The sequence below is a fragment of the Salmo trutta genome, unplaced genomic scaffold (genome assembly GCF_901001165.1).
Source record: "Salmo trutta unplaced genomic scaffold, fSalTru1.1, whole genome shotgun sequence".
Lineage (NCBI taxonomy): Eukaryota > Metazoa > Chordata > Actinopteri > Salmoniformes > Salmonidae > Salmo > Salmo trutta.
The window spans coordinates 3,991,845-4,008,136 of NW_021822941.1; the positions used below are offsets into that span (position 1 = coordinate 3,991,845).

Here is a 16,292-nt window from a genome sequence, read left to right on the forward strand (position 1 = left end):
TTTTTTTCTCAAATATAGGACTATTTTATATCGTTTTATAGATACACCTCTCCTGAATCGAACCACGTTGTCCGATTTCAAGAAGACTTTACAGCAAAAGAAAAACATTAGATTATGTTAGAGGAGTATATCGTAAAAGTAGCCACATAGCCATTTTCTGACCAACCACATGCATCACAAATAACCAAAAAAACAGCTAAATGCAGCACTAACCTTTGACAATCTTCATCAGATGACACTCGTAGGACATCATGTTACACAATACATGCATTCTTTTGTTCGATAAAGTTCATATTTATATATAAAAACAGCATTTTACATCGGTGCGTAACGTTGAGAAACTATTTTCCCTCAAATGCATCCGGTGGATCAGCGCTACAATTTACTAAATTACTATTCGAAAACAATTTTTAAATGTAATATTGTCATTCAAAGATTTATAGATTAACATCTCGTGAAAGCACCCATTTTGCCAGATTTAAAAATAACAATAGAATCTTGGAACAATCGAATATCAAATCTAATCTTGTATAATATTGAAAATATTCCCTTACCTTTGATTATCTTCATCAGAAGGCACTTCCAGGAATCCCAGGTCCACAACAAATGTAGTTTTGTTCGAAAAAGTTCATAATTTATGTCCCAATAGCTTCTTGTTGTTAGCGCGTTCTGAAGGCTAATCCAAATGTGCCGTCGTCCGCGGGACTTCTCGTGACGATAGTGTAAAAAAAAAAATATTTAAGTTCGTTCAAACATGTCAAACGTTGTATAACATAAATCTTTAGGGACTTTTTCAACCAGAGCTTCAATAATATTCAAGGGGGACGGTTGCATTGTCTTTCAAAACGTTTCGAAAGGGGAGGATAGCCAGGGGCGCCGGCGTCATAATGGTGATGGCCCTCCCCATGTGACCAAGATCAACAGCCTCTCATTCGGTCAGATTGTACTGTTGAAGACTCAAACCACTTTGTAAAGACTGGGGACATCTAGTGGAAGCCATAGGAAGTGCTCAATGAACCATAGCTCACGGTGTGATTTATAGGCAAAGTGCTGAAGTTGAGTCCGCATATCAAATTTTCACATCATGTTAGAAACTGTCTCGGGGTTTTGACTGCCAAATGAGTTCTGTTATACTCACAAACACCATTCAAACAGTTTTAGAAACTTTAGGGTGCTTTCTATCCATATCTACTAATATATGCATATCCTAGCTTCTGAGTTTGAGTAGGAGGCCGTTTAAAATGGGCACATATTTTTTTCAAAAATCGCTGTAGCGCCCCCTATCCTAGGCGACCGTGATGGTGTTGGACTTGTACTTGGCTGCACAGTTGTGTGTGAACAGGGAATACAGGAGGGGACTAAACACGCACCCTTGAAGGGCCTCAGTGTTGAGGATCAGCGTGGCGGATGTGTTGTTACCTACCATTACCACCTGGGGGCAGCCCATCAGGAATTCCAGTATCCAGTTGCAGAGGGGGGTGTTTAGTCCCAGGGTCCTCAGCTTAGTGATGAGCTTTGAGGGCACTATGGTGTTGAACGCTGAGCTGTTGTCAATGAACATCATTCTCACATAGGGTTTAATTTTGTCCAGGTGGGAAAGGGCTGTGTGATTGAGATTGCATAATTTTTGGATCTGTTGGGGCGATATGCAATTTGGAGTGGGTCTAGGATTTCTGGCATGATGGTGTTGATGTGAGCCATGACCAGCCTTTCAAAGCACTTCATGGCTACAGAGGTGAGTGCTACGGGTTGTTATTCACTTAGGCACAGGGACTATGGGGACTATGGTGGTGTGTTTGAAACGTAGGTATTACAGACTCGGCCAGGGAGAGGTTAAAAATGTCAGTGAAGACACTTGCCAGTTGGTCAGCGCATGCTTTGAGTACACATCCTGTTAATCCTTCTGGCCCCTCTGCTTTGTGAATGTTGACTTGTTTAAAGGTCTTGCTCACATCGGCTTCGGAGAGCGGGATCAGACATGTCCGTTGTAAGGACAACTTGGTTTATGATTGTCTTTCAAGGGTGGGCAGTCATGTGTTAGCCAGTGTGTGGCCCTGGCACACATTTTGATTTAACTGCATGTTTTTCCTTATTGAAGATGAGTTTTCTTTTAGTTGGGCTCGTCCCAAGAGGATGAGAGTTACAGAAATGTACAAAGATTTTTCAATTTACCTTGGTTTTCCAAAACTTCAGAGTTTTAGGTAACTATGAGAAAGAAACGCTAAGACAACTTTTAAGAGAATATACATTATATATATATAAACAAAAACAGTTGTTTTGTCTTATGAGAGAACACAAGTCTCCCAACATTACTGGACAAAAACAAAGTGGACTGGGTTCAACTGAGTTCAACTCAATAACTGCCGGTAAACCTGTCATGGCCCTGATCCAACCAGTTCCCATCAACATGACTGTCTGGGTGCGTCCCCAATGGAGCCCTATTCCTTATATAAGTCACTGTTTCTAGAAATAGTGCACTATGTAGGGAATAGAGTGCCATGTAGGACAGAGATTCAGTTTATTTAACTTGACCCTGTTCCTGCACCCCACTCACTCCTCCCTCTCAGTTAAACAAATAGAGACGTCCATTCACTATCAGTTCATTGGTAAACACCACCATGAGTGTCCTCAGCTACGTGTCCAGAAATACATATTCAGAACTTTGTTATTCCTCCTCCTCAGACCCCTTCCCTTATTCTGGACCACTCCTTGGTCTGAACTGGTTTTGATCATGTGTGTCATCCCAGTGATTGAGAAGTGAACAGGAGTTTTTTTAACCCAAAGATCCTGATGAAATGTGGGATGATTCATTAAGTGGGAAGCAACCAAGTGGTGAGGGGTGAGGAGGAGGAGTGAGGCTTGACTAGGTTACTGTTGCAACATGACCAGGGGGATGGGTGAATTCTGAATCAGTGTGTATATAAGAGTAAGCAATATTCAAACCTCCAGTTCCATTAGCAAGCTGTGATTGTGATATGAAGATGCAGAAGTCTGTCTCTGTCGTTCCTCTGCTGTTGCTCCTCTGTCTGTCTGGGGTAGGGGTCACCAAAGGTCAAGGTGTAGAGGTCACTAAAGCTAAAGCTGTAGATTTCAAGACAGAATTCGAGGTCAAAACACCAGCAGACGGAAAGACAGATGGACAGACAGACTCTGAGCCGGACCTCTGGGCTGAGCTGAGAGCGCTGAGAGACATGGTGGTGGAACATAGAGTGGAACAGAGAGTGGAAAAGAGAGAGGCTGTCACGCAAAGTCAACTGGAGGACGTGAAGACACAGAATTCAGGTACTAAGAGTTGTCACAATGCAAAAAAATGTAAATCTTACTTAGAGGTACAATAAAGTTAAAATGACTTGTTTTGAGTCACTCTCACTTACCCAGAAAACATATTTACTTGTTTTGAGTCACTCTCACTTACCCAGAAAACATATTTACTTGTTTTGAGTCACTCTCACTTACCCAGAAAACAAATGTACTTGTTTTGAGTTCATTTTTCTTACCCAGAAAACGTATTTACTTGTTTTTAGCTGTCAGGGCTTTCAGAAGGATCGGACCAATACGCAGCGTGATTGTAGTTCCACTTCTTTTATTTAATCGTGAAACTAAATGCCATATACAATAAACTTTAAAATACAATAACAATAAACGCCGACTGCAAAAAAAAAACCTAACACAACAACCACAAAAACACAAGGAGAGGGTAGGGAGGGCAACAAAAGTCTATGGCGGCTCTGGTGCTAAACCCAGAACCCTCCTATCCCTCCGATCCTCCGACCGCACCGGGCTGTGAGTGCGTATGGGCATTATTGTGCGCACCACACCGTAACTCATCGCTCGCTCCTCAGCACGCCCGCTCCGCCGTGCTCTTTCTGCCAGTACTTTTCTTCGGATTCTCGCGTCGAGCTCCGCACTTGACTCCTTGACTGGCTTCTGTTTGCTCCACGGCTCTCTCCAATAGGCACAGGAAGTTAGATCAGGGCTCCCCCCTGATGTCGACAAACTCTCCTTATGCCCCCCCCCAAAAAAAATGTATGGGGCTGCCTCTCCACCTTGATTATTGGTGGATTTAGCGCTTCGTAGTATCGTCGCTCCCTCTTGGCTTCCTCTAATTCCTCCTTCTTGCGACGATACTCCCCAGCCTGGCTCCAGGGTCCTTTTCCATCTAATATTTCATCCCAAGTCCATGACTCTAAGTACTTTTTCTCACGCCGCTTGGTCCTTTTACGGTGGGTTGTTCTGTCAGGGCTTTCAGAAGGATCGGACCAATACGCAGCGTGATCGTAGTTCCACATCTTTTATTTAATCGTGAAACTAAATGCCATATACAATAAACTTGAAAATACTAAAACAATAAAGCCGTGACGCAGAGCAGGCATACACTACTCACAAAATTAACAACCCACGGCATACAATTGGAAAACCCCCTACATAAATATGATCTCCAATCAGAAGCAATAAGAAGCAGTTCCCTCCAATTGGAGATCAACCCAAACAAAACCCGACATAGAAACAGAAAACCTAGAACCCAAAACCTAGAAATAACAACCCAGACTGTCAACCAAACACTCTCTGTCACGCCCTGACCCCTCTACTATAGAAAATTACCTCTTACACTGGTCAGGACGTGACATTAGTTCATTTTTCCTACCCAGAAAACGTATTTACTTGTTTTGAGTTAATTTTTCTTACCCAGAAAATCAAGTTGATTTGTTTTAAGATATTCTGACCTGTTTCAAGCCCTTTTTTGTGTTAAAGTCAGCAACATGATCTGCCATTATTTGCCAGTGCACTAGACAATGTGTCCTGGTTAGACATCTTATTAATTTATCTTACCCCACTTGTATCGAGTCTTTAGGCTAAAATTAGCAAAATTATCTGCAAAATGATCACACATTAATCATATCATGTATGCAGGTCATGTGTTGTTTTGAGCCAGCAGTAAAAACACACTGACAGGACTGTTCCTCGTATGGCCACTAGGTGGTAAACTTGTGTCACAGACGCATGATTAGAACAAGGATTCCCAAACTTGGTCCTCGGGACCCCAAGGGGTGCACTAGCGTATGTCTCCATCCAGGGGAGCAATTTTGGTTTTATATAACCTTAGAATGTTTTGGGGAATTGAAAGCTCATTTCCTACATTTCCAAACAATCTAATATGACCTATGACCCTTTTAGCTGTCTCTATTTACAACAACAATCTAATATGACCCATGACCCTTCTAGCCGTCTCTATACAGAACAACAATCTAATATGACCTATGACCCTTCTGGCCGTCTCGATATAGAACAACAATCTAATATGACCCATGACCCTTCTAGCCGTCTCTATATAGAACAATAATCTAATATGACCCTTCTAGCCGTCTCTATATATAAAACAATCTAATATGACCCATGACCCTTCTAGCCGTCTCTATATATAACAACAATCCAATATGACCCATGACCCTTCTAGCCGTCTCTACATAAAACAACAATCTAATATGACCCATGACCCTTCTAGCCGTCTCTATATAGAACAACAATCTAATATGACCCATGACCCTTCTAGCCGTCTCTATATAGAACAACAATCTAATATGTCCCATGACCCTTCTAGCCGTCTCTACATAAAACAACAATCTAATATGACCCATGACCCTTCTAGCCGTCTCTATATAGAACAACAATCTAATATGACCCATGACCCTTCTAGCCGTCTCTACATAAAACAACAATCTAATATGACCCATGACCCTTCTAGCCGTCTCTATATAGAACAACAATCTAATATGACCCATGACCCTTCTAGCCGTCTCTACATAAAACAACAATCTAATATGACCCATGACCCTTCTAGCCGTCTCTACATAGAACAACAATCTAATGACCCATGACCCTTCTAGCACATAGAACAACAAAAAATAAGCTAAAATGCCCACAGTCATCAAGTTATGTAAGAGATCATTATTACATACTGTATGTTTAAGTGATTGATAAGACTGAACTAGATCAAAGGGTAATTCAATAATCAATATTGCGTTGCATCTTTAACCAACAGTGCAGTTCATGTAGACTAAAATAAAAAGTAATAATAAAAAGTAACACAATAAGAATACGAATAATGAGGGCACCGGTACCGAGTCAGTGTGCAGGGGTACAGGCTATTTGAGGTAATCTGTACATGTAGGCAATTTTATGAATTATTCAGCAGTCTAATGGCTTGGGGGTAGAAGCTGTTGTGGAGCCTTTTGGTCCTAGACTTGGCGCTCTGGTACCACTTGCCGTGCGGTAGCAGAGAAAACAGTCTATAACTTGGTTGTCTGGAGTCTCTGACAATTTTATGGGCTTTCCTCTGACACCGCCTATTATATAGGTCCTGGATGGCTGGAAGCTTGGCCCCAGTTATGTACTGGGCTGTTCGCACTACCCCTGTAGCGCCTTACGGTCAGATACCAAGCAGTTGCCATACCAGGCGGTGATGCAACCGGTCAGGATGCTTTCGATGGTGCAGCTGTAGATCCTTTTTCCAGTCTCCTGAGGGAGAAAAGGTTTTGTCGTGCCTTCTTCGCGACTGTCTTCGTATGTTTGGACCATGATAGTTCGTTGGTGATGTGGACACCAAGGAACTTGAAACTCTCGACCCGCTCCACTACAGCCCCATCAATTTTAATGGGGGCCTGTTCGACCTGCCTTTTCCTGTAGTCCACAATCAGCTCCTTTGTCTTGCTCACATCGAGGGAGAGGTTGCTGTCCTGGCACCACAGCATTATCACATAGGTGTTCCTTTGTCTAGGTGAGAAAGTGGCATGCGATTGAGATTGCGTCATCTGTGGATCTGTTGGGGCTGTATGGAAATTGGAGTGGGTCTACGGTGTCCAGGAGGATGCTGTTGATATGAGCCATGACCAGCCTTTCAAAGCACTTCATAGCTACCGACGTGAGTGCCACGGGGCGGTAATCATTTTGGCAGGTTATCTTTGCTTCCTTGGGCACAGGGACTAAGGTGGTCTGCTTGAAGCATGTAGGTATTACAGACTCGGTCAGGGAGAGGTAGAAAGTGCCAGTTGGTCCGTGCATGCTTTGAGTACACTTCCTGGTAATCCGTCTGGCCCGGCGGCTTTGTGAATGTTGACCTGTTTAACCTCTCTGGGCCAGTGGGACGCTTGCGTCCCACCCTAATCAACAGCCATTGGAATCACGTCGCGCGAAATGCAAAACCTCATAAATGCTATAACTTCAATTTCTCAAACATATGACTATTTTACACCGTTTTATAGATACACCTCTCCTGAATCGAACCACGTTGTCCGATTTCAAAAAGGCTTTACAGCAAAAGCAAAACATTAGATTATGTTAGGAGAGAACCCAGCCAGAAATAATCACACAGCCATTTTCAAAGCAACTAGATGCATCACAAATACCCAAAACACAGCTAAATGCAGCACTAACCTTTGACAATCTTCATCAGATGACACTTCTAGGACATCATGTTACACAATACATGCATTTTTTGTTCGATAAAGTTCATATTTATATATAAAAACAGCATTTTACATCGGCGCGTGGCGTTCAGAAAATCTTTTCCCTCAAATGCTTCCGGTGAATCAGCGCTACAATTTACAAAATTACTATTCGAAAACATTGTTAAAATTTAATATTGTCATTCAAAGACTTATAGATTAACATGTCTTGAATGCCACCGCTTTGCCAGATTTAAAAATAACTTTACTGGGAAATCACACTTTGCAAAAAACGACGTAGTATGCCCAGAAATATAGACTAGGCTATACATGTTGGAGCCATCTTGGAACGATCAACAATCAAAAATACTATTTTAAATAATCCCTTACCTTTGATTATCTTCATCAGAAAGCACTTCTAGGAATCCCAGGTCCATAACAAATGTAGTTTTGTTCAAAAAAGTTCATAATTTATGTCCCAATAGTGTTAGCGCGCTCCGAAGGCTACTGAAAATGTACCGTGGTGCGTCGGACTTGTCGTCACGAATGTGCAAAAAAAAATATTTAAGTTCGTTCAAACATGTCAAACGTTGTATAACATAAATCTTTAGGGCCTTTTTCAACCAGAGCTTCAATAATATTCCATGGGGACGGTTGCATTGTCTTTCAAAACGTTTCGAAAGGGGAGAGTAGCCAGGGACGCCCGCGTCACAATGGTAATGGCCCACCCCCTGTGACCAAGATCAACAGCCTCTCTTTGGGTTAGTTTTCACAGTAGAAGACTCAAACCACTTTGTAAAGACTGGGGACATCTAGTGGAAGCCATAGGAAGTGCTAAATGATTCATAAGCCCCTGTGTGTTTCAATGGAAAATGTTTGAAGTGATATCCACACACACGCAAGCGTCCCACCCCTGGTACACCCTATCAACAGCAGGTGAAATATCAGAGCGCCAAATTTGAAAACAATTAAATGTCATAATTCAAATTTCTCAAACGTACAACTATCTTACACCCTTTGAAAGATAAACATCTCCTTAATCTAACCACGTTGTCCGATTTCAAAAATGCTTTACGGCGAAAGCATAAAGTTAGATTATGTTAGAAAAGTACATTGAAAATAGCTGTGTGTAATGTTTTGTAAATGCAAAGACAGGCGTCACCAAAAGCAGAAAAACAGCTAAAATTATGCACTAACCTTTGACAATCTTCATCAGATGACACTCCTAGGACATTATGTGAGACAATACATGCATTTTTTGTTCAATCAAGTTCATATTTATATCCAAAAACAGCGTTTTACTATGGCGTTGATCTTGAGGAAATATTTTCCCTCCAATACCGCCAGTCAATCAGCACAACAAATTAAATAATTACTATTCGAAAACATTGGTAAAATATTATATTCTCATTCAAAGAAATATAGATTAACATCTCGTGAACGCAACCGCATTGCCAAATTTAAAAATAACTTTACTGGGAAATCACACTTTGCAATAATCTGAGTACTGCGCCCAGAAAAATAGGCTTTGCGATACAGACTGGGCGCCATGTTGGAGAGATCTAAAATCAAAAATACTATGTAAATATTCCCTTACCTTTGATTATCTTCATCAGAAGGCACTTCCAGGTATCCCAGGTCCATAACAAATGTAGTTTTGTTCGAATAAGCTCATAATTTATGTCCAAAAAGCTCCGTGTTGTTAGCGCGTCCTGTAGGCTACTCAAAAACATGAATGACGCCCGCCGGACTTGTCTTCACCAAAGAGGGGAAAACAAATATTTACGTTCGTTCAAACATGTCAAACGTTGTATAGCATAAATCATTAGGGCCTTTTTCAATCAGAACTTCCATAATATTCAAGGCGTACGATTGCATTCTCTTTTAAAACGTATTGGAACAAGAGTACCCAAACATGCACTCGCACGCCAGAGTAGTATCGGCCATCCGCTTATGACCAACGTTCCAAGTCTCTTGTTCGGTCAGTTTTCACAGTAGAAGACTCAAACCACTTTGTAAAGACAGGTGACATCTAGTGGATGGCGTAGGAAGTCCTCAATGATTAATAAGTCCCTGTGTGTTTCAATGGCATAGGCTTAAAAGTAATTCAACACATCAGATAGCCACTTCCTGTTAGAAATTGTCTCAGGGTTTTGACTGCCATATGATTTCTGTTATACTTACAGACACCATTCAAACAGTTTTAGAAAATTCAGAGTGTTTTCTATCCAAATCTGTTAACCTTTTACGGATAGGGGGCAGTATTTTCACGGCCGGATAAAACACGTACCCGATTTAATCTGATTATTACTCCTGCCCAGAAACTAGAATATGCATATAGTTATTAGCTTTGGATAGAAAACACTCCAAAGTTTCTAAAACTGTTTGAATGGTGTCTGTGAGTATAACAGAACTCATTTGGCAGGCCAAAACCTGAGAAGATTCCAAACAGGAAGCGCCCTCTCTGACCATTTCTTGGCCTTCTTGATCATCTCTATCCAAAACAAGGGATCTCTGCGGTAACGTGACATCTTCTCAGGCTCCCATAGGCTCTCAGAAGGCGCCAGAACGTGGAATGATGCCTTTGCAGGCCATGGCTGAAAAACAGTAGCGCATTTTGTAAGTGGTCTATCTGAGAACAATGAGAATGGTGCGCGCGTGCACAAGATGACTCAATGTTTTAATTTTCAGTCTTTGAACGAAAACAACGACTCCCGGTCAGAATATTATCGCTTTTTTACGAGAAAAATCGCGTAAAAATTGATTTTAAACAGCGTTTGACATGCTTCGAAGTATGGTAATGGAATATTTTGACATTTTTGTCACGAAACGCGCCGGGTGCGTCACCCTTATTTACCCTTCGGATAGTGTCTTGGACGCACAACAAAACGCCGCTATTTGGATATAACTATGGATTATTTGGAACCAAACCAACATTTGTTATTGAAGTAGAAGTCCTGGGAGTGCATTCTGACAAAGAACAGCAAAGGTAATCCAATTTTTCTTATAGTAAATCTGAGTTTGGTGAGGGCCAAACTTGGAGGGTGTCAAAATAGCTAGCCCGTGATGGCGAGCTATTTACTCAGAATATTGCAAAATGTGCTTTCACCAAAAAGCTATTTTAAAATCGGACACCGCGATTGCATAAAGGAGTTCTGTATCTATAATTCTTAAAATAATTGTTATGTTTTTTGTGAATGTTTATCGTGAGTAATTTAGTAAATTCACCGGAAGTGTTCGGTGGGAATGCTAGTTCTGAACGTCACATGCTAATGTAAAAAGCTGTTTTTTGATATAAATATGAACTTGATTGAACAAAACATGCATCTATATATAACATAATGTCCTAGGAGTGTCATCTGAGGAAGATCATCAAAGGTTAGTGCTGCATTTAGCTGTGGTTTTGTTTTTTGTGACATTATATGCTAGCTTGAAAAAGGGGTGTCCGATTATTTCTGGCTGGGTACTCTGCTGACATAATCTAATGTTTTGCTTTCGTTGTAAAGCCTTTTTGAAATCGGACAGTGTGGTTAGATAAAGGAGAGTCTTGTCTTTAAAATGGCGTAAAATAGTCATATGTTTGAAAAATTGAAGTTTTCGGATTTTCGAGGAGTTTGTATTTCACGCCACGCCCATCATTGGATATTGGAGCAGGTGTTCCGCTAGCGGAACGTCTAGATGTAAGAGGTTATTAATAATATGCATATCCTAGCTTCTGAGTTGGTGTAGGAGGCATTTAAAAATGGGCACATATTTTTTTCAAAATTCTCAATACTGCCCCCTAGCCCCAACAGGTTAACTTGATGTTAATCCTGCCGCCGTGTCAGATTTCAAAAAGGCTTTATGGCGAAAGCAAACCATGTGATTATCTGAGGACAGCGCTCAGCACACAAAACATTACAAACAGTTAGCAGCCAAGTAGATTAGTCACAAAAGTCAGAAATAGCAATAAAATGAATCACTTACCTTTGATGATCTTCGTATGATTGCACTCACATGACTCCCAGTTACACAATAAATGTTAGTTTTGTTCGATAAAGTCCGTCTTTATATCCAAAAATCTCCATTTTGTTGGCGCATTTTGTTCAGTAATCCAATGGCTCAAATGCGGTCACAACGGGCAGACGAAATTCCAAATAGTGTCCGTAAAATTCGTAGAAACATGTCAAACGATGTTTATAACCAATCCTCAGGTTGTTTTTAGTATAACAGAACTGATATGGCAGGCGAAAACCTGAAGAAAATCCATGCAGGAAGTGCCATTATTTTGAAATGGGTGTTGTTCCATTGAAAGCCTATCCACCATATAAATTGTTATGACCCAGATTGCGTTCCCAATAGCTTCCACTAGTTGTGAACAGTCTTTAGACATTGTTTCAGGCTTTCATTCTGAAAAATGAGGGAGAATGACCACATTGAGTGAGTGGACCCTGGGATGTCCCAAAAGCTGGTTACTGCGCATGACCAAGAGCGCGCCTTTCTTGTTTTTCTTGTATATTGATGACGCTATTGTCCGATTGAGATATTATTGATTATTTAGGCAAAAAACAACATGAGGATTGATTATAAACATTGTTTGACATGTTTCTACAAACTTTACGGATACTATTTGGAATTTTCGTCTGCCCATTGTGACCGCATTTTAGCGGTCATGTTACACCCGCGGGACACACTATTCAACAACCAGTGAAATATCAGGGCGGCAAATTCAAAACAACAAAAATCTCATAATTCAAATTTCTCAAACATACAACTATTATATCCCATTTTAAAGTTACACTTCTCATTAATCCAACCACATTGTCCGATTTCAAAAAGGCTTTACGGTGAAAGCATAACATTAGATTATGTTAGGACAGCACCTATACAAGAAAAACCACACAGCCATTTTCCAAGCAAGGAGAGGCGTCAAAAAACCAGAAATACAGCTAAAATGAATCACTAACCTTTGATGATCTTCATCAGATGGCACTCATGTTACACAATACATGTATGTTTTGCTTGATAAAGTTCATATTTATATCCAAAAACCCCATTTACATTGGCGTGTAATGTTCAGAAATGTTTTGCCTCCAAAAACTTCCAGTGAATGAGCACATCAATTTACAGAAATACTCATCATAAAAGTTATAAAATATTTAACTGTTATTCAAAAAATTATAGATACACTTCTCCGTAATGCAACCATTGTGTCAGATTTCAAAAAACTACAGCGAAAGCACACTTTGCAATAATCTGAGTACAGCATTCAGACACGAAACCAAACCCGCCATTTTGTGGAGTCAACAAAACTCAGAAATAATATTATAAATATTCAGTTACCATTGATGATCTTCATCAGAATGCACTCCGAGGGATTCCCAGGTCCACAATAAATGTTTGTTTTGTTCAATGTAGTCCATCATTTATGTCCAAATACCTCCTTTTTGTTCGCGCGTTCAGTCCACTACTCCAAATACAGGAAGCGCGAGCAAAATGTCACGACGAAAAGTACAAAAAAAGTTATATTTACATTCGTAGAAATATGTTAACCTCTTATGGCTAGGGGGCAGTATTTTCACAGCTGGATAAAAAACGTACCCGATTTAATCTGATTATTAGTCCTGCCCAGAAACTAGAATCTGCATATAATTATTAGCTTTGGATAGAAAACACTCCAAAGTTTCTAAAACTGTTTGAATGGTGTCTGTGAGTATAACAGAACTCATTTGGCAGGCCAAAACCTGAGAAGATTCTGTACAGGAAGTACCCTGTCTGACCATTTCTTGCCCTTCTTTGTCATCTCTATTCATTACAAAGAAAAATACATATCTCAGACTGGCCAATAAAAAGAAAAGATTAAGATGGGCAAAATAACACAGACACTGGACAGAGAAACTCTGCCCAGAAGGCCATCATCCTTGAGTCGCCTCTTCACTGTTGACGTTGAGACTGGTGTTTTGTGGGTACTATTTCATGAAGCTGCCAGTTGATGACTTGTGAGGCGTCTGTTCTTGTTGACCATTCATGCTAATGTTGGGTGTTTGAGCTAGTGCCCAATAGACTCCCATTCAATCCTTGAAAGAGTGCTCTTCTTGTCCCAGAATCACCCAGAATGCACCGTGCGGCTCATGGATGTTTTATAGGCACCGTTTCCCATCTCCTCAAAACTATATCTGAAGTTGTGAATGTTAGAATCCACTCTGTGAGGCACATCAATCTGTAGGTTGAATATGGTGAGATTGTAGACTCCTAAATTGATTGTGCAGTTTGTTTAGGTGATTTAACAGCTAGTTAGCTACTTCACATGCTGATATTGTCTTTGGTATTATTGTGTGGAGATACGTTTAGCTACCAGCCAGCCCATACAGAGAGCATTGCATTGTGGATTTTGTAGTCAACTTGAGCTGCAACAGATTTCCTCAACGATTTTCCATCTTGCTACCAACCTTATTATAACGCCAAAATGAAACATTTGTTTACAAAAAGTATTGTTCTCACATACTAGCATTATTTAACAATATCAAGTAAAGGAATGATTGGTGTAGATTTTCATCTTGTATTTCATGACTATCTTTATTCTTAGGTTGAGTCAGTTTGTCGTTATGCGTCATTGTTGATTGAACGCCTAAGAAATTCCTTTAGGATTTATCTGCCGTATTTTGCATTCACAGTCAGCTGTTTTATGCTCCGGTTACTTTCACATTGATGTGGATATTTGAAGTCAGCCTTTGAAGTGTGTATTATACATCTATTTCATTGTACTGTTCCACCAGTAGACTAAATGTGTCAATGTAGCCTATGTATTTTGAGGTTGAGTAGTACATTCTACACTCCATTCCACAGACCTTTAAACCTAATATAAACCTAATATTGCACTGATAATGTCTGGGGGCATTTTTGTTAATTTTGCATTTCTCCAAATAGTATTGTAGAGTTTTTAAGTACAGTAAATTTTCTGGTGGGGGGATTTCTACACACCCTATTTAGCCATAGCCTAGGTTTAGCTGTATTTCTACACACCTCATTTAGCCATACCCAAGGTTGAGCTGTATTTCTACACACCCCATTTAGCCATACCCTAGGTTTAGCTGTATTTCTACACACCCAAACAACTTTAAGTGGCTATGGGACACAGAAGAAGGGGAGGGAAGAAGAGTGAGAGAGAAGGGGAGGAGAGAGAGGGAGATGTTAACAGAGAGAGCACTGACAGACTAACATGCTGTGATCTGAATATCTTTTCAGAACTGACTTCTCACCAGTGATGTCATCATAACCAGTAACCTTTTCCACTCTTGGTCCGGCTCAGCTTGACCCTGACCTATGAAACTAATGATTGAAAAACAGACGAAAGCAAATGTATTAAATGATATATAAACCAATCTGCAAAGATAGGTTCACATGGAAGGGAATGTGTGTTCACATGGGTGTTGTTGCACCATACCAACGATAAGCCTGTCTTCCCCATCACATCATGAAAGGTCATGTTGATGTTCATTTAACCTCTGTCTCTCTCTTCCTCTGACTCCTCCCTTTCTCCTTTGTTTCTCTCTATCTCTCTGTCTCTTTCTCTCTCTTTCTCCTCTGTCTCTCTCTTTCTCCTCAGATCTCCAGGCTCAAAGCGTCAGTCCACCAGGTAGGTAGAATATAAATCTACAGTGATTATAGCAGTTCAATATTAGTCAACTTTATTATCCCACATGGAGAAATTCATGTGTCCATACAAACCATTCTAAACCCCAATAACAAGTAGTGTTTTATGGAACTACTAATACTTGTCAACCACAAAGCACTACTGCTGTTAGAATAACAGAATCATTGTCATCATCTGTCCTCACCACTGTGTTTTCCTCTCTGCTGTTTACAGCTGAACTCTCAGTCAGACTGGTGAATGGGACCACTTCCTGTTCTGGGACAGTGGAAGTCTTCTACAGAGGAGAGTGGTCAGCTGTATGTAGTGGGTGGTGGAGCATGAGAGATGTTATGGTTGTGTGTAGAGAGCTGCACTGTGGGGATGCTGTAGCTGTCAATCAAGAAGCACTGGTTGAAGAGGGAAGACGAGGAGTTGCCATAAAGAGTTGCAGGGGACATGAGTCTACTATTACAGAGTGTGGCTTCAGAGAAGGAGGACCTGGTTACTGTGATGGTAGAAATTATCATTATGTGATCTGTTCAGGTAAGAGACATGTATTTTTCAAGAAACATTTGTATATTATTTTGCATGTAGAATGTTTTATCCTTTTCAAAAGAGAGTGGGCTGACAGACTAACATGCAGTTAACTGAATATCTGACTTCTCATCAGATGATGTCATCATAACCAGTAACCTTTTCCACTCTTCCACTCTTGGTTCAGCTCAGCTTGACCCTGACCTCTGAAATTAAGAAAAGAAAAACCCAGACAAAACCAAATGTATTAATTAAAAATAAACTAATCTGCAAAGAGTTGGAAGGGAATGTGTGGACACATGGGTGTTGTTGCACCATACCAACGATAAGCCTGTCTTCCCCATCACATCATGAAAGGTCATGTTGATGTTCATTTAACCTCTGTCTCTCTCTTCCTCTGTCTCATCCCTTTCTCCTTTGTTTCTCTCTATCTCTCTGTCTCTTTCTCTCTCTTTCTCCTCTGTCTCTCTCTTCCTCTGACTCCTCCCTTTCTCCTTTGTTTCTCTCTATCTCTCTGTCTCTTTCTCTCTCTTTCTCCTCTGTCTCTCTCTTTCTCCTCAGATCTCCAGGCTCAAAGCGTCAGTCCACCAGGTAGGTAGAGTATAAATCTACAGTGATTATAGCAGTTCAATATTAGTCAACTTTATTATCCCACATGGAGAAATTCATGTGTCCATACAAACCATTCTAAACCCCAATAACAA

The 16,292-nt window shown here is 40.5% G+C and overlaps 1 protein-coding gene across 2 annotated transcripts in view; it reads left to right on the forward strand.

The window, feature by feature from the left end:
- The first annotated feature begins 2,874 nt into the window (after positions 1–2,874).
- LOC115187364 (deleted in malignant brain tumors 1 protein) overlaps positions 2,875–16,292 on the forward strand; it is a 142,050-nt gene continuing 128,632 nt past the window's right edge. Inside the window, exons 1-3 of one of the 2 annotated variants that reach the window (XM_029746431.1) lie at positions 2,875–3,282; positions 15,028–15,057; positions 15,289–15,597. In XM_029746431.1, the coding sequence (XP_029602291.1) occupies positions 2,976–3,282; positions 15,028–15,057; positions 15,289–15,597 (646 nt within the window). In that variant the 5' untranslated portion in view covers positions 2,875–2,975. The remainder of the gene's footprint in view (positions 3,283–15,027; positions 15,058–15,288; positions 15,598–16,292) is intronic. The other variant, XR_003876043.1, reaches the window with a different exon arrangement.